This window comes from Aquarana catesbeiana, linkage group LG01 (assembly GCF_042186555.1).
Source record: "Aquarana catesbeiana isolate 2022-GZ linkage group LG01, ASM4218655v1, whole genome shotgun sequence".
NCBI classification, from domain to species: Eukaryota; Metazoa; Chordata; class Amphibia; order Anura; family Ranidae; genus Aquarana; species Aquarana catesbeiana.
The window spans coordinates 57,707,502-57,727,522 of NC_133324.1; the positions used below are offsets into that span (position 1 = coordinate 57,707,502).

A 20,021-nucleotide genomic window follows, 5' to 3' on the forward strand; every position below is an offset into this window, starting at 1 on the left:
TTAAATCTAACACTTAAAGTGGAGCCAAACTCCATGATACTTACCTCCCTTCAACAGTCAAACATATGTCATCTTCCTCCTGGCTTCTTCCCGGTGACGGACCACAGGGCTGCTGTTATAAATCATGGGGCCTCTTACAGCCTACCTGACAGGGCCCCCTTTGACTTCACCCTCAACCCAACTATGGCTCCACCCCTGGACCCGCCTCTAAACAAAATGCAGCTCTGTCTTCAAATAATATAGAATAAGCATATAAATATCAAGGTCCCCAAGAGTGAAAAATATTTCAGCCCCAAATTCATTTGAAGAGATTCAATATATACACAAAACATACACTATATTGGGACCAATGAGTATGAATCAAAAATCCATATAACCAAAATCAACAAAGTATAAATATCAATATTTTATTAATGTTTGATATTCATGCTTTGTTGACTTTGGTTATATGCCATACTATAATTAAACATATAGAGTGCCCCTTAATAAACTGCCCCATCAGAGCACACCATATATCTGCTGCCCTCATAGATCTTTTGCCCCCATCAGAGTGCCCCCTTAGATAATCTGCCCCATCAGATTGCCCTCATAAATAAGCTGCCCCATTAAAGTGCCCCCATAGATCTGCTGCCCACATAGATCTTTTGCCCCATCAGAGTGCCCCCTTCGATAAGCTGCCCCATCAGAGTGCCCCCAAAAATAAGCTGCCCCCATCAAAGTGCCCCCATAGATCTGCTGCCCACAAAGATCTTTTGCCCCCATCGATAAGCTGCCCCATCAGACTGCCTCCATAAATAAGCTGCCTCCATCAGAGTGCCCCCATAGATCTGCTGCCCTCATAGATCTTTTGCCCCATCAGAGTGCCCCCTTAGATAAGCTTCCCCTTATCAGAGTGCCCCCATATATAAACTTCCCCCATCAAAGTGCCCCCATAGATTTGCTGCCCACATAGATCTTTTGCCCCCATCAGAGTGCCCCCTTCGATAAGCTGCCCCATCAGAGTGCCCCATAAATAAGCTGCCCCATCAGAGTGCCCCCATAAATAAGCTGCCCCCATCAAAGTGCCCCCATAGATCTGTTGCCCCCATCAGAGTTACCCCCTATCGATAAGCTGCCCCTTCAGTTGCTCCTATCAGATTGCCATCATAGATCTGTTGCCCCCACCAGAGTGCCCCCATAGATAAACTGCCCCTATCAGAGTGCCCCTGTTGATCTGCTGCCTCCATCAGTGTGCCCCCATTGATTTTCTGTCCCCATCCAAGTGCCCCCATAGGTCTACTGCCCCGATCAGAGTGCCCCGTAGATAATCTGCCCCATCAGACTGCCCCCATAAATAAGCTGGCCCCATCAGACAACACCTGCAGATTAGTAAAGCGCATCAGAATGACCAGTGTATGTACATGCCCTGAAGTCAGCAAGCAGAAGACAGTAGCTGAAAGGTAAAGCGTGCAGGGGGCGGACACACATGACATCATTGGTTGCTAGGACGCTGGCGGTCCTAGCATGCAGTGAAGGAAGGACATTATGTGTTCACAGTATGTATGCACCCATACATTACATTACATGCATCCGTACATTACATTTTGAAGTTTGCAGCGGCCAGCTGGCCGGGCCCCCATGTTAAAGAGACGGTGCCAGAATGTATACTGAGCTGCACTTGCACAATGCAGTGTACATTCCAAAAAAGACTGGGAGCTGGCAGGTAGGTTTCTTTTATTCTATCATTATTATTATTTATTAGGATTTATATAGCGCTTTACATTGTAGAGGGGGGACAGTACAATTACAATACAGTCCAATACAGAAGGAATAGGAGGGCCCTGCTCATGGAGTATAACATCTCCCTTATTGTAAATTTTATTATAATATTCAGTAGAGATGTATGCCCTTTTTATGATTTTTATTGAATTTTTACATCAATAGTAACACAAGCATAATATTCACATAATCTTCAATTAGGTGTCTCTCTATTCCTAAATAAATATACCACATTCTACTGTACATTATCGTAGAGAGACCTGCATATGCAATTATAGTCTCCCATAAGGGGAAGAATTCTTAAGCTGGCTCTTCGCGGTCATGAACCACCAGACATCCATCACATTAGTCCTTCATAAAAATGACCCGGTACTAGCCAGGTGTACCTAATAAAGTGGCCGGTGAGTGGATGTCCAATGTTAAAGCTAAAGCAGAAATCTAATCTAAATCTAATCTTAAACCTGCTCCCACCCCCATTCTAAGCCCTATACTAACTACCCTGTGTAGAAGAAAGATGTACTGTGATATTCTTACCTACCTTATGGTCCGGTCACGTGTTCCGCTCCCAGTGCTGGCTTTAGGGAAGAGGAAGGACAGCCAGGCAACAAAGGATGCCCCACAGTAAGCCTATGGGTGACGTCATCGCACAGGCATTGCAGCCGTTGTTGGCGATCTCTCCTCTTCCCTGAAGGCAGTGCTGAGAGCCTATCACGTGGCTAGACCAGAGTGCCCTTAGAATAGGTAATTATACATGGCTTTCCTCTACAGGCTAGTTAGTATAGGACTTATGCCCCGTACACACGATCGGACATTCCGACAACAAAATCCATCGGATGTTGGCTCAAACTTGTCTTGCATACACACGGTCACACAAATGTTGTTGGAAATTCCGAACGCCAAGAACGCGGTGTCGTACAACACGTACGACGAGCCGAGAAAAATGAAGGTCAATAGCCAGTGCTGCTCTTCTGCTTGATTCTGAGCATGCGTGGCACTTTGTGCGTCGGAATTGTCTACACACGATCGGAATTTACGCATTTTGTTGTCGGAAAATTTTAGATCCAGCTCTCAAAATTTGTGTGTCAGAAATTCCGATGGGAAAAGTCCAATGGAGCCTACACACAGTCGGAATTTCCGACAACAAGCTCTGAACGCACGTTTTCCGTCGGAAAGCCCGACCGTGTGCACGGGGCATTAGAGTGGGGGTGGGAGCAAGCTTAAGATTAGACTTCTACTTTAACCCTAAGTTATAGATCCCAACCATGGAACATATATAGCAATGTACAAGCAGAGAGCAGGCTTACCTGGAGGCAGTGCTTTCCTCTTTAAATTTGCACTTATCAGCCTTGACGTGGCAATGTGGATTAAAAAAAACCTCAGCTTTTTTACCTGAGTAGTTAAATGAGATTAGTTGGGTGTTTTTTTTTTTGTTTTGTTTTTTTTGTTTTTTTTTTCACTGGCTGAAAATAGAAAGATATTAGATAACTAAAAAAAAAAAAGGATATTAGATAATTATCGGGATTGATAGGTATTTTCTTGTTCTTCAAAAGATATACTTATCCTGAAAAAAAGGAAACAAATGCACCCTCCACTTCTAAGGACAGGTAAGCTACAATATATCACATTTTGTTATTGGGTTTAGATATACTTAAAATGTCTTTTGCCTACCGATTTTGTACCACTAAATATTTTCTTAGACCTCTGAGAGTCACCTCTGCTCCTGTATATAGCCGACTTTACAGTACAACCTTAACTTGCAATAAGCTTCTGTAAAACCCCAAGGAACAGCTAGTGAAATGTGATTAAAAGGCTGAGAAATGTTTGGCATAGTGCCAGATCCTCACTGTAGGAAGGACTGTCTGTCCAATTAACCCAAACTGAGGAATGGGCAGGTCAGGAGACTATAAGACATGGATAAAAAGCCAGCAAGGACTGTTCTGCAGCCTCAAAACTCATGAGAGGTCCAGGGCACATGACACAAGTCCCCAACCAGGTATGGCAAGCTGGAACTTTACCTGTTAACATGTTTGATGTATTGTTATTTCTGTTTTTAATTCCTGCAGAAAGACAAATAGCTTTTAAACATGAAATGTTGCAACAATTAAACCCACACATTCTCTTGCAGTAGTATATAGACTTAATGTTAGAGGTATTATTTTTCTTTAATATTAAAATATTATTATTATTATTATTATTATTATTATTATTATTATTATTATCATCATTATTATTATTTGCTTTAAAATTAGCACTATTATTTTCCTTCAATATTAAATAATAATAATAATAATAATAAATACTATTATTATTATTATTATTATTATTATTATTATTATTATTCGTGTCAAATGGCACAGATCTGGATGCAAACCACATTGCTGCATGTGTTTTGAATTGATAAGCGGAATGTAGTTTTAGATGAAGTTCACTCATTTGTAGACTTTATATTTTAATGCCCATTCCTCAGTTTGGGTTGATTGGACAGACAGTCCTTCCTACAGTGAGGATCTGGCACTATGCCAAACATTTCTCAGCCTTTTAATCACATTTCACTAGCTTTTTGAAGTAGCTTTAAAATTGTACCTCATTGGTTCCAGAGTATTTTGCAAAATGTCAGCAAAACCAAAACTCAACTCCACTCATACAAAATAATTGGGGTCAATTAGAAGAACATTTTGACAAAATTTCCCTCTAAGACTTAATTGGCAGTTTTGCAGCAAACCCAAGTTTGGAACATTTTGCTGGTTATAAATGCTAAAATTTGGTAAAATTGGGTTTTCTTTCCTTCAGATTTTTTTGTGAAATGTATCACCAATCCACTCCATGTATTTCACCTAAAAATGATTTTATATTTTTGATATTATATTTATTTATATTTTTATTTATATTTTTTAAACAGTTTTTAACCAGTCTTTGACCTTATGGGGTGCTGCATAAGCCGATAAAGGCTATACGTAGCCCACCCGATCCCTTCACCCTGTTACTGCTCCCCTCCCTACTGCTTTTACTGCAATTCCCAACGGTCACATAACAGACAGGGCTTTCTCCTGTGAAAATACAGCAGCTGACTTGAGCCACTGCTGTCAAAAACAGACCTTCTAATCTGTGTTTGTAAACACTGTTCGAATGCGGGATTCAGAGATACAAAGTAACATTATTTGATTTGATTTCCTTCATCTCCAGGTCAAAGGGGCTTAAATCTGCATATGACATAATTTAAAACAACCTTGCAAGTAAAAACATTTTTTTTTAATGTGTTCCTGTTCCTTATTACCCTGAGTTAACTCTAATCCTTCCTATTTCCCCTTCTTCCCTTATATTTTCTACTAATTTTGAATAGTTTTTTTTACCATTAAAGTGGGAATAAACTCCCATGCATGATTTTTACCTTTAGGTATGCCTATAATAAGGCTTACCTATAGGTACTATAAAATTCTCCTAAACGTGCACCATTTAGGAGATATTTACTATAGATGCAGCTGGTGGCGTCACGTCAAGTCTTTTTGACCCCAGATCTCATATTTAAGAGGCCCTGTCATGCTTTTTTTCTATTACAATGGATGTTTACTTTCCTTGTAATAGGAATAAAAGTGACAATTTTTTTTTTTTTTAAACTGTAAAAATAAAAAATAAAAGGTAAAATAAATAAGAAAAAAAACGCGCCCTGTCCCGCCGAGCTCGCATGCAGAAGCGAACGCATACATGAGTAGCGCCCGCATACGAAAATGGTGTTCAAACCACACATGTGAGGTATCGCCGCGATCGGTAGAGCGAGAGCAATAATTCTGCTGTTGGTGCACGTGGAGGGCAACAATCTTGGAATACAGTCCATGCGGGATTTGATACAGGGGTCTCAGGTTTTTGAAGGTCACCACGGTCAAAACAGTACGTGGAGTGTGAGGGGTTGAGCCCATCTCGGTATGGGTGTACCTTCCCTACTAAAAGTCAGTAAAGGGCTATCGGGCTGCATCCAGTATGAAAACTGGTAATAAATGTCCCTGAGCCGGCGTAACTGTGGCTAGGGGCCAGTATAGTAAAGTGGTGGTGGTGGATACAGTTGATGTGATAGAGAAAACGTCCATCTACCTGAGACATATAAACAGGCAGTTAATACATTAGGTTTGGAAAGTTCAGGTTTACGTGGAATGGAATGAAAAGTTATTGAGTTATTTAAATCCAAGTTATGTGTTACCTACACCAGGTAAAGAATGGTTTGTGGGTAATAGAAGTAAGGTCATGGCAGCCGCAACATCAGCAATACTTAAGTCAAGTAAAGGCCAGGAACTGAGTGCGTAGCATAAGTGGAGGGCCTGCATGACAGAGTTTGCTGGGTAGGCTGTAGTCAGGCAGTTTTTGAATGTGGGTTTGTAAAATAAGAGTATAAGGCTTATCTTATTGGACGGCCAAAGGGGGGCAGGGTGTGGCAGCAGGATCCAGCAGAAGGGTTTGGTTGATCGAGGATTAGTGGGAGCCTGGTCAGTGTGGAAGACACTCTCCCGCCCTCCTTCCCCTTACTTTGTTATGTGGTTTGCATGGGTTGTTTTATGTATTGTATTTCCTCTAGGTGGGTTACGGGTGCTACAGGGTGTTTGATCTTAGTGTTTTTTTTTGCTGGTGGGTTTGGGGGTTTGTTTTGTCATAGCAGGGGTCTCAGGTTTGTGAAGGTCGGCATGGTCAAAACAGTATGTGGAGTGTGAGGGGTTGGGCTCCTCTCGGTATGGGTGTACCTTCCCTACTAAGTGAAGTCAGTAAGGGGCTATCAGTCATCGGGCTGCATCCAGTGTGAAAACTGGTAATAAATTGTCCCTGAGGCGGCGTAACTGTGGCTAGGGGCCAGTGTAGTAAAGTGGTGGTGGATACAGTCGATGCGAAAAATGTCTTTCATCTACCTGAGACATATAAACAGGCAGTTAGATATTTTAGGTTTGGAACGTTCAGTTCTACATGAAATAGAATTAAAAGTTATTGTGTTATTTATTGTTGTTAATAAAAGGGCTGCTATGGCCATTTAAATCCAAGATATGTGTTGTCTTTATTTAACCACTTCACCCCGGAAGGTTTTACCTCCTTAATGAACCAGGCCATTTTCTTGCGATACGGCACTGCGTTACTTTAACTGACAATTGCACGATCGTGCAACACTGTACCCAAATAACATTGATGTCCTCTTTTTTCCCACAAATAGAGCTTTCTTTCGGTGGTATTTGATCACCTCTGTGGTTTTTATTTTTTGTGCTATAAACAAAACAAAAAAAAAAGAGCTACAATTTTGAAAAAAAAAAAACAATATTTTTTACATTCTGCTATAAAACACACCCAATAAAAAAATGTAAAAAATCTAATTTCCTTATCAATTTAAGCCAATATGTATTCTGCTACATATTTTTGGTAAAATAAAATCACAAAAAGCATATATTGATTGGTTTACGCAAAAGTTATGGCGTCTACAAACTATGGGATAGATTTATGGCAAGTTTATTTTTTTTAATTTTTTTTTACTAGTAATGGCAGTGATCAGTGGTTTTTAGCGGGACTGCGACATTGCGGCAGACAAATCAGACACCTAACTAACACTTTTTACACTTTTTTGGGGACCTTATTACAGTGATCAGTGCTAAGAATATGCACTGTCACTGTACTAATGACATTGGCAGGGAAGGGGTTAACATTACGGGCGATCAAAGGGTTAGTTGTGTCCCTAGGAGGTGCTTACTACCTGTGTAGGGGATGGACTGACTGGAGGAACACAGAGATCAGTGTTCCTGCTTAGCAGGAACAGAAGATCTCTGTGTCCTCCCCTGTCAGAATGGTGATTTGCCTTGTTTACAAGATTGCCGTTCTGCCTCTCTGGGGACTGGGGAACAATCGCGGGTGGCTGGCGGACATCGGATCCGCTGGACCAGCTGATTGGCTCCCCCTCTGTCCAATGGGTGTGCGCAAAATGTGCGCGATTTTGCGCAATAGAGCCACCATGCCACGGTAGGTGGTCTTTAGGTGGTTAATGCATAGAATCGTATGTGGGTATTAGAGGTAAGGTCATGGCAGCCGCAACATCAGCAATACTCTAGTCATGCAAACTGAACTTTGCCCAGTTTGTTCATCACTAGACATAAACTAGGAGAGAGAGAGAGATAGGAGGAGATTGTACAAGGAGGTATAGAATGTATAGAATGCTTCAGAAGCATTGCTGGCATTCTACAGAATATGTCATGAACTTGTACTGTGAGAGAAGACAGCCAGACACACCAAACCACAAGGTAAGGACAACAGATGGAGATAAAGATAGATAGATAGATAGATAGATAGATAGATAGATAGATAGATAGATAGATAGATAGATAGATAGATAGATAGATAGATAGATAGATAGATAGATAGATAGATAAAGATAAATAGATAAAGATAAATAGATAGATAGATAAAGATAAATAGATAGATAGATAGATAGATAGATAGATAGATAGATAGATAGATAGATAGATAGATAGATAGATAGATAAAGATAAATAGATAAAGATAAATAGATAGATAGATAAAGATAAATAGATAGATAGATAGATAGATAGATAGATAGATAGATAGATAGATAGATAGATAGATAGATAGATAGATAGATAGAAAGTTAGAGATAAAGAGAGAGATATACTGTAGATAGATAGATATACACATAAATAGAGATAAATAAAGTTAGTTATAAAATAGATAGATAGATAGATAGATAGATAGATAGATAGATAGATAGATAGATAGATGAATAGATAGATAGATAAATAAAGATAAATAGATAGATAAAGATAGATAGATAGATAGATAGATAGATAGATAGATAGATAGATAGATAGATAGATAGATAGATAGATAGATAGATAGATAGATAGATAGATAGATAGATAGATAGATAGATATAGATAGAAAGTTAGAGATAAAGAGAGAGATAGATAGATAGATAGATAGATAGATAGATAGATAGATAGATAGATAGATAGATAGATAGATAGATAGATAGATAGATAGATAGATAGATATGGAAGGATTTCAGTCTTTACAGATAACACTAAGCTATGAAGTGGAATAGTGTCCTTACAGGATGTCTCCAATTTACAAGCCGACCTCAATGCATTGTCTAATTGGGCAACTAAGTGGCAAATGAGTTTTAATGTTGATAAATGTAAAGTTATGATTCTTTCCTAAATGGACAGAATATAACTGGGTACATTTATAGGTAAAGTTGATCCATTGAATATCCAATTGCCCCGTGGCAGATCAGGAAGGATTTTTTTCCCCTGCTGGAGCAAATTGGATAATGCTTTGTTGGGGTTTTTTGCCTTCCTCCTCTGAATCAACTGTGGGTATAGTATTGAATTGCAGACTTTCAGCTTTAATTCAAGGGGTTGAACATAAATATCAAGTACAAATTTTAGGAAAAGCAACCATTTTTATACACATCTTCCCCCCCCCCCCCCCCCCCACACTTTCAGGAGCTCAAATGTAATTGGACAAATAAATATAATCAGAAATAAAATGTTAATTTTTTTATATTTCATTGAGAATCCTTTACTGGCAATGACTGCCTGAAGTCTGGAACCCATGGACATTACCAAGGACTGGGTTTCCTCCTTTCTGATGCTTTTGCCAGGCTCTACCTACAGCTGTCTTCAGTTGTTATTTGTTTGTGAGTCTTTCTGCCTTTAGTTTTGCCTTCAGCAAGTGTAACTCATGCTCAATTGGGTTGAGATCAGGTGATTGACTTGACCATTGCAGAATATTCCACTTTTTTTCCGTCAAAAGCTCTTGAGTTGCTTTTGCAGTGTGTTTTGGATCATTGTCCATCTGTACTGTGAAGCGCTGTCCAATCAACTTTGCTGTATTTGGCTGAATCTGGGCTGACAGTATCTCTCCTAAACACCGCAGAATTCATCCGGCTGCTTCTGTCTTCTGTCACATCATCAATAAAAACACCAATGACCCCGTGCCACTGGAAGCCATGCATGCCCATGCCAACACACTGCCTCCACCATGTTTTACAGATGACGTTGTGTGTTTTGGATCATGAGCTGTTCCAAGCCTTCTGCACACTTTTTTCTACCCGTCATTCTGGTACAGATTAATTTGAGTTTCATCCGTCCAAAGAATACTTTTCTAGAACTGGTCTGGCTTTTTTAGACGTTTTTTGGCAAAGTCAAATTCGGTTTTTCTATTCTTCAGGCTTATGAATGGTTTGCACCTTGTGCGGAACCCTCTGTATTTGCTCTCGTGAAGTCTTCTCTTGATTGTAGACTTTGACAATGATACGACCACCTCCTAGTCCTTCACTTGTCTGGATGTTGTGAATGGGTTTTTCTCTACCATAGGGAGGATCCTGCAATCACCCACCACTGTTGTCTTCCGTGGACGTCCAGGCCTTTTTAAGTTGCTGAGCTCACCAGTGCGTTCTTCTTTCCTCAGAATGCAACAGAAAAGGAGAAAATAGCCAATGGGACTTTAAATGAGGCGAGCATAGGGGCCAACAAAGTGGAGTAAATATAGTAACGTGGTTTATTTTGAAACCTGAGTGAATACATAAACATGAAAAACAAGCTATAAAGGTAGCATGGTGACAAATTGCTTAAAAACATTCAGATGTTATTATATAAAATATGTAGAATTATACAAGCATCTAAAACTTGAGGTGTTTCGCTTCCTCAGGAGTAGGTCTTTGTAATGCAGTATATCTAAAAAGACAAAGTATCAAACGAAAGTATATGTCACAAAAAATATCTTTTGCAAATAGAGGCCCCATGGAGCCCCATACTTACAAATCGGCAAAGCCGAGGCTCCAAAAAGTGATCTCCCAGGAGGCGGCTACGGAGTATATCTTTCCTAAAAATGTATCAAACTGTTGATTTGGCCACTCCTAATGTTGCTGCTATCTCTCTGATGGATTTTGTATATTTTTAAGCCTTACAATGGCCTGTTTCACTTGCATGGACAGCTCCTTTGAATGCATGATGTAGGTTCATAGCAACAGATTCCAAGTGCAAATACCACACTTAAAAGTAACTCCAGACCTTTTACCTGCTTAATTGATTAAGAAATAACGAAAGAGTAGCCCACACCTGGCCATTACAAAGCTTTGGATTTAATTGTCCAATTACTTTTGGTCCTTTGAAAAAGGGGGGGGGTGCTATTCTTAAGATCTGTAATTCCTAAACCCTTCCTCTGATTTGAATGTACCCTCAAATTAAACCTGGGAGTGCACTTACAGCCCTTATCCATTATATAACTATAGCTTGAACATGTTTTGGTAAATACCTGAAAAAAAATTGTGCCTGTGTCCAAATATATATGAACCTAACTGTATGTACAATGTATGCACAAGGTATGTACAGTATATTTTACATTCATCCCTATTGAAGATTCTCTTACTGAAATTGAAGACTTCTTCGGGAATTCTCTGGGGGACCTGTATTGTGTAAGCCAATACTAGGGAACTCTCTGTGTGGTTTATCTGCAAAGTGGGTGGTATGTAGTACAGAGATGGAATTGTGCTGTGAGAATGCAGCGTTATGTCATTGCTGTACAGGGTTACATTATTGTCACACTTTGTAACTTTACACAATGCTGGCATAATTATTGGCACAGAATCCTTCCAGAAATCCAATCAATAAATGATGGTCCACCCAGCTCTGTGTGTGCCAGCCTTGTACCAGGACATTGTGTGCTCCCAGCAGGAGGGAATATTCCTTCTATAGGACATAGATTTCATGTAGAATGACATAGAGGACATCAGACAGGACATCACTCCTACCAGAGTGTCAGAGAACATCTACAAATATACCATTTTTACCAGGTCACATTCTTGACACCCCCAACCCCACTTTTTTTCTTGGACAGAAATGCTGTACAATGTCCCCAGGGATTATCAGATGACAGGCACAAAAGTGCATAGTTTCTTAAATTTCAAAGTTCAAAGTACCTCATGCAACCTTTAAATTTAAAGAGAAACTTCCGCCTTCCCTTTAGTCTTGCACAGTTGTACAGGCTCCTCTCCCCTACTGAAGTCGCTTATTCTGAATTCATTGCTTCTCACAGTGTGCATTAAAAACTTCAGCAAGTCAGATAGAGCCTGCCTCGTTTTCTGGCTGGAGAACATCCAGCATTATCTATCTCTTTCTTCTTAGCCCACTCCCTTCATTCTTTGGATTTTTGGGTCTTCCAATCGCAGAGGCTCAGCGTCACGTGTGTGTTACCTAGGGTGGTCTCCATGAAAATTTACAGCTACTCCTCCAGACTGACGCTCATCCATCAATGCATGTTGCTATTTGCATAACTCCTCCCAAAACATGTTGGATCAATTATGGTATTAAACTCTTATGCCCTGTACACACGGTCGGATTTTGCAACGGAAAATGTGTGATAGGACCTTGTTGTCGGAAATTCTGACCGTGTGTAGGCTCCATCACACATTTTCCATCAGAATTTCCGACACACAAAGTTTGAGAGCTTGCTGTAAAATTTTCCGACAACAAAATCTGTTGTCGGAAATTCCGATCGTGTGTACACAAATCCGACGCACAAAGTGCCACGCATGCTCAGAATAAATTAAGAGATGAAAGCTATTGGCTACTGCCCCGTTTATAGTCCCGACGTACGTGTTTTACGTCACCGCGTTCAGAACGATCGGATTTTACGACAACTTTGTGTGACGTTGTGTATGCAAGACAAGTTTGAGCCAACATCCGTCGGAAAAAATCCATGGATTTTGTTGTCGGAATGTCCGATCAATGTCAGACCATGTGTACAGGGCATTAGTATAAACTTTTATTTATATGTAGGCTTGTAATAAGTCTTACCTGTAGGTGCCGTGAATATATCCTAAACTTGCACAGCTTTAGCCAATGATGTCACTGGTGCATGCGCGGTACACCATGCATTCAGGGCACATTGAGTGTGCCATGATTGCAGATAGTACCATGCCATGATAGTGATTCCCATGCACACTCATAGGAGTGACGTCATCACGGCCTGGCTCTTCATATGGCCGGAGAGCACAAACCCGGAAGGAAGACCAGACTAAAGGCCCAATTTCAAAGGTAGATCTGTCTAATGTGCTAGTATGCAATGCATGCAGTGCCTCCACTGGCTCCACCGAACAGTCTAGGGCAGGGGTCTCAAACTTGTGGTCCTCCAGCTGTTGCGAAACTACAAGCCCCATCATGCCTCTGCCTGAGGGAGTCATGCCTGTAACTATCAGCCTTGCAATGTCTCATGGAACTTGTAGTTTTGCAACAGCTGGAGGGCCACCAGTTTGAGACCCTTGGTCTAGGGGTTCTTTTCGGGATTTTATTGAGAATGATGAACAGGGATAGGGAGCCGGAGCATGGGACACCCCAATAAACTGTAGAACTGAATAACTTAAGAACTCTTTGACTTTCTGGCTGCACAGTACAAAAATCAAAGTCCCACAGAATCTCTAAGCTGATGGTGACTAGTACTCCTTCCAGAGTTTAAAAGCGATACCCAGTCTCTAACTGTTCATCACTGGGGTAATCTACTCACACATATGATCATCGGTTGCCTCCTGATGATATCCACCAGGCTCTTCCTACTAAAGGGAGATGTAGACCACCATAGGACAGCTGGACTCTTTCCCACCAACCTCCTCTTGGCTCTCTCTAGTGAGCTTCTCCAGACCCAACTTGATCCCTGGACTCAAGCTTGTAAATAGGCCCATCAGCTAAGCCTAGCTGGACCCTCGGTGTCTTCCTAGTAGATTCTACTGGAAATCTTCCCCAGGGGTCTCCTTCAGCAGTATATGCAAAAGAGATGAGAAAGGCGTGTGGCCTGATGCATGAGTCCTTTTAAAGTGTTTATTTCAAACAAAATAAGTATGTACAGAAAATACCACGTTTTCATAGGTGGCTAGGTTACAAGTAAAAAGTATTCCCATATAAGGGATAAAAGGGGAATAATCGCCTTTTTCGGCTAACGCGTTTCGAGGATAGTCCTCTTCTGTAGAGCCTTAGAAGACCAGGTCTGGTCTGTATGTTAGAATAGTGGGGGGCCAGATGGATGATGTATCACAGGGTGAATATTGACCAAACGGGAGGGTTATTTTTTACTATTGTGGTTAAAACTCCCACTACTCTGCTCACACGCTGTACGGCCGCTGCACACAGCCACATCTCTCCATCCCCCCAAGCACACATACTGAGAGTAGCAACGCTGCACAGTGGCGCACAGCAACACTATCGCAGGGGAATCTGCATAGCCAGCCATGGATCAGTGCTTGTTTGAGAGATCACAACATCAACACCACATTGGGAAGGATTACAAGACAAAAGGATGACCTGATCCCTATACATACTCGTATGGTGTTAAGAACATGGTGATGCAGAAAGAACACCACAATAGTGAAAAATAACTCTCCCGTTTGGTCAATATTCACCCTGTGATACATCATCCATCCGGCCCCCACTATTCTAACATACACACCAGACCTGGTCTTCTTAGGCTCTAAGGAAGAGGACTATCCCCAAACCACATTAGCCGAATAAGCCGATTATTCACCTTTTATTCCTTATATGGGCATTGTTTTCTATGTAATACTATTTGTTTTAGTGCTATTTTTCTTGTAACCTAGCCACCTATGAATACGTGATATTTTCTGTACATACTTATTTTGTTTGAAATAAATGCTTTAAAAAGGACTCATGCACCAGGCCACGCGCCTTTCTCATCTCTTTTGCACATAGTGCCAAGGCAGCGGGGCATGCATGAACAACTATATACTGTATCAACACCACCATGAAAATACCACCAACTTCATTTTAGGTCCCCCGCACTAGCGCAGGAGAATATCGATTTTGTCTATTTGTCTCCTTCAGTAGGACTGGACCCAGGACCTCTGCTGCTGCTCAGGCCTCGGGTTATTTATGAGCCCCCCCCCCCCCCCCGGCCCAGAGATTGGCTGGAGTTACATAAATATTCAGGCTGCATGTTCTGCTCTTTTTCCCCTTATGGTTCTAAAATCCTTTAGAAGACAGGGAGAAGCAACAGAGAAGCGGCCTGTGAAATACCGTGCAGCCCTAATTAATCAACCCCTGCTCCACTGATTACAGTGGAGCTAACTATATTTTTCTAGCAGCCTACTCTACACTAGAAAGGTGCTAAACTTGAAACACGAGTGGTGAGCTTAACTCACTAATTAATACTTCAGTCTCAGATGTATCCAGTTATTTTACAAACAAAATCCTTTGGTGTGTAGAAGCTATCAGGCCAGAATCCAGGAACCCAGTTGGAATGGGGCCAAAACACTATTATAGAATAATGACAATAGGATTATTCTAGGGCTCCAAAGCTACTGCGCCACTTCTTCAAGTTTTTGTTGTAGTGATTCACCCTATTCGTCCCGGTGACCTTTGTCACTAGAACTGAAAGTAATGGGAAACCTAAAACTTTACAATAGGTGAGGGTAAGTCTTTCCATGTTTCCAATCTTCCATGCTGAACCAGCCAAATTTTGATCCATGTGTGGCCAATGTGGTTTAACAGAAGTCGATCTACCAATCAACTTCTGTTTAACTGCCCTGCAGGATCAAAAAAGCTTCTCGATCAGTGCTGCAGGCTATAGACTGCAATGCTGATCAGTGTATTCTGATTGCAGGAAAATCTTCCCGCTGTCAGAATACAAAGACACAGCGAGGAGGATTCTCCCATCCACCTTGAACATGTGGATGTGGGAATTAGATCAATATTTTTAATTCAACCCGCTGGTTGAATGAAAAAAATGACTCATTTTAGGCCAGCCTTATTCCCACTTCCTGTTGTGTCTTCAGAATAAGAAAAGAAGGGGAATCTCCTCAATGGGACATGTGCAGAAAAAAACTGTTCGGCCTTGGGCACGCTTTAAAAAGTACACATTCCCTTTGGAATTGGTTTACTTTGTAGCAGACCATCTTCAGGTGCAGGGGACAACTCAAAGTAGTCTTTTTCATCCTTTTTTCCATAAAGAAACCCCTGATAAAAATCAATTAATTGGTGGTCAGTAGAAAGAATTCTCCTTAAATTGGTGTCATGTCTCTGGCTCTGCCAAATAGTGTTGGTCCTAGAATTATGTAGGTACCATCACTCGAGAGGTCACAGCTCAAGGAACACAGAACAACCTCTGAGGAACCCTAGCGTGCAAGGGAATGCTAGTTGAGAATGGCTGGTTTAAAGTATATATATGGTTGTCAGTGGCAAGAATGCTCCTTACATTGGTGGTCAGTGGCAAGAATGAAGATAACTTCTCGACCGGTACCCAGAAGATCACGGTCATCACTGTAGTAGCTCAGGCTATTGCAGTGATTTACAGTCTCCAGATATCACATATGCATACTTACCTTGGACCACAGGGATATTGGCATCAATAAAAACCTGAGAAGGGTTCAGTGTTGCCAACTGTCAGTATTTTTACTGGCAGCCCGTAAAAAACGGGCACTTTTCTCCTGCCAGTAAATGCCAGTAAGAGGAAAAGGTTGCCAGTAAAAAATATGGCTGTGAGGCTTGGCTCGGAACTGCGCATGCGCAGCTCGGGCCTGGAGCCGACCAAGACTATCCAAGTGCCTGCTACAGTGTGTTCGGGCGGTGCCGGCGGGGGGTGGGTCAGGTGGAGCCGGTGTCTGAGCGTGTCTTGTGATTTCATGGTGCAAGGGAGCCGAGCGGAACAGCCGGAGCCTCGTGTGCGGGTCTGCAGGATGGGATTAAGGCAAGCCAGGAGCGGGACTGTCAGTGCTGTTTGGACTGGAGTGGACTGAAGGGACCACCTGGCATGGAGAGAGACTGTCACTGTGACTTAGGTGGGGGCATGTCATGTCGGTGATCTGTGCTGCTGCACACTGCTGTCAGTATCACTGTGAGAATCAATTTCATGTGTGCATCACCCATTCTAATGTATTGCCCTCCTGAGTCCTGTCCCTGAGCTACTTACTATATTAAAAATAAAATAAGAAATATGCTTTTTGCCTTAATATCTACCTTATATCACATCGCTAATTGCATATTGTACTTATTTGTAGCCTAAATACTGGAGTTTGCACTTAAAACTGTAATTTTGTAACTTTTGGAACTGCCAGTAAAAATTTGGCTGTGTGAGTAAATTTTGGGTGTCATGTCAGTAAATTTCAATCTGATAGGTTGGCAACGCTGGAAGGGTTCCAACCCTTCACCACTTTAAAGCACGTCTAAACCCTAAACCAAAAATGTAATGTATAGCCCCTGATGTGGTAGCTGCATTTTTCTTTTTTCAAGCTACTTTGGCTTTATTTTCACCCGATAACCCTGAAAATAAGAATCTTCCTCTTTTAGGGTGGCTACATCACTCCTACACTGTATCTATGGAGGAAACCATGGTTGTCACGTAGTATGCTCTCTAGATATGGACTACAAAACATGTCTGTATCTCTTCATCTCCATGACATGGGAACAGGGCAATTGTTCGTTTACAGATATTCTTTAATGCAGCTTAAAGGCAGTAACAAGGGCACAGCATTTCTGGCAAGATCAACATGTATTCTCTGTATTTGCTAAAAATGTTCTCAGCCTGAAAAAAAAAGAAAACTAATGCAGTCGCCACCTTTACAGACTAGTAAGTGCAATATATAATTTTTATTTATTTTTTTTTTAACTGTAGATATATAAAATTTTTAGTTCTTGGGTTTATTTATCTTTTAAGCTGGATGACACCCCTATTTACTATTGCTATGACTGAGTGCTGGATGGAAATGCTGTTATTGTACATAGAAAATGATTTGGTCGCCAATAGATGAGCTCTGGGCAAAGATCATTGCAGTAACCTGTCACTATCTGCCTTAAACAGGATTTCATAACTGGAAAGGGTATAAAAGTGTTTACATTCATAGAAAAGGAATCCACCCTATAGGGACCTATAAAATGGTTACAGTTGGTTTAGGATTACGTGTAAGCGTTTATGGGTTCAGGTGAAAGGGATGCTGCCATGGGAGAATAATAGAGGCTGCCATGGCTGAACTCTCCTTTTTTAAAAATTCTAGTTCCCTGGCTGTCATTTGGAAGCCTTTGGCTTCAACACTGTCTGAGTCCATGACTTGAAATGTGGATCCGTGATTCAAAAGCCACAGCCAGGAAAGTAGCATTTTCTTCAGAAAGCTAGCAATGACCACCTGTACCTCCATGTGCCTTTGCTGTACCCTGTATAAAATGTTTATTTGCAAAAAACAAATTATATATACAGTGCCTTGAAAAAGTATTCATGCCCCTTGACATTTTCCAGATTTTGTTATGTTACAACCAAAAACATAAATATATTTTATTGTGAATTTATGTGATAGACCAACACAAAGTAGCACATAATTGTGAAGTTGTGAAGGAAAATGATAAATGGTTTTCCAAATGTTTTACAAATAAATATGTGAAAAGTGTGGGGTGCATTTGTATGGCGCCCCCCTGAATCAATACTTTGTAGAACCTCCTTTCACTGCAATTACAGCTGCAAGTCTTTTTGGGGATGTCTCTACCAGCTTTGCACATCTATAGAGTGACATTTCTGCCCATTCTTTGCAAAATAGCTCAAGCTCTGTCAGATTGGATGGAGAGCGTCTGTGAACAGCAATTACCAAGTCTTGCCAAAGATTCTCAATTGGATTTAGGTCTGGACTTTGAACCATTCTAAACACATGAATATGCTTTGATCTAAACCATTCCATTGTAGCTCTGGCTGTATGTTTAGGGTCGTTGTCCTGCTGGAAGGTGAACCTCCACCCCAGTCTCAAGTCTTTTGCAGACTCAAATGCCCCATACACACGATCAGCAAAAGCCAGCAAAAGTCAGATGTGAGCTTTTGGTCAGAAATTCCGACCGTGTGTATGCTCCATTGGACTTTTGCTGGCAGAATTCCAGCCAGCAAAAGATTGAGAGCAGGTTCTCTTTTTTTCGGTCGGAAAAAGTTCCTATCCGAAAATGCATTCGTCTGTATGCAATTCGGACGTGCAAAAAATCACGCATGCTCGGAAGCATTGAACTTCATTTTCTTGGATCATCATAGTGTTTTACGTCACCGCGTTCTTGACGGTCGAAAGTTCAGAGAACTTTTGTGTGACCGTGTGTATGCAAGCCAAGCTTGAGCAGAATTCCGTCGGAAAAAACATCCAAGATTTTTCTGATGGAATTTCTGCTCGTGTGTATAGGGCATAACAGGTTTTCTTCTAAGATTGCCTTGTATTTGGCTCCATCCATCTTCCCATCAACTCTGACCAGCTTCCCTTACCCTGATTAAGAAAAGCATCCCCACAACATGATGCTGCCACCACCATGTTTCACGGTGGGGATGGTGTGTTCAAGGTGATATTCAGTTTTAGTTTTCCGCCAGACCTAGCGTTTTGCTGTTAGGCCAAAAAGTAAAATTTTGGTCTCATCTGACTAGAGCACCTTCTTCCACTAGGGATGAACTTCGAGTTCGAGTCGAACGTAAGTTCGACTCGAACATCGGCAGTTTGACTGCTTGTCGAATTACAAACATTATGAGCTGTTCGTGCCAAATTCGAGTGGCACGTCACAGCCCATAATTCACTGCGGCATCGCAGTGTGTTGCTGGCTGATGATTGGCCAAAGCATGCTTTGGCCAATCATCAGCGCGGTAAGAACGGAGAGCCATAACTGGCCAAAGGCAGGGTGGCTTTGACCAATTATGCCTCAGGGGATTTAGTACATGCCCCACACTATATAAGGCTGCCTGGAAGTTGGCCTTGTGTAGTGTGTTCCGGCGTGCTGAGAGATAGAGAGAGAGAGACAGTGTCAATTCATTTGAGTTAGATAGAGCAGGCAGGCGAGTCAGTTAGCTGCAGTCAGTGTATTTAGTATATATATGCATCACAGGAGTTGTGTGTAATATATATATATATATATATATATATATACACACACACACACACACACACTGTATTCAGTTTAGCTAGATCCGTTCCTGTTATTCTATTCCTAATATACTTACAGGCAGGCAGCTGCAGTATTTTCAGTCAGTGTACTGTATCCTGTGCACAGTGTGCAATTAAAGCTAACTGCAGACAATTGCTGGTGTTCTCTTCCTAATAATACCTCAGGCAGGCAGCTGCAGTATTTTCAGTCAGTGTACTGTATCCTGTGCACAGTGTGCAACTAAAGCTAACTGCTGACAATTGCTGGTGTTCTCTTCCTAATAATACCACAGGCAGGCAGTTGATTCAACTAGCTGCAGTATATTAGTGTACTGTATCCTGTGCACAGTGTGCA

General features: G+C 41.3%; 1 protein-coding gene across 1 annotated transcript in view; it reads left to right on the forward strand.

Moving 5' to 3' along the window:
• Nucleotides 1-3,621: 3,621 nt before the first annotated feature.
• The window catches only part of LOC141131475 (urea transporter 2-like), a 101,633-nt gene continuing 85,233 nt past the window's right edge, over nucleotides 3,622-20,021 (forward strand). Inside the window, exon 1 of the mRNA XM_073618796.1 lies at nucleotides 3,622-3,751. Within this exon, the coding sequence (XP_073474897.1) occupies nucleotides 3,713-3,751 (39 nt within the window). The 5' untranslated portion in view covers nucleotides 3,622-3,712. The remainder of the gene's footprint in view (nucleotides 3,752-20,021) is intronic.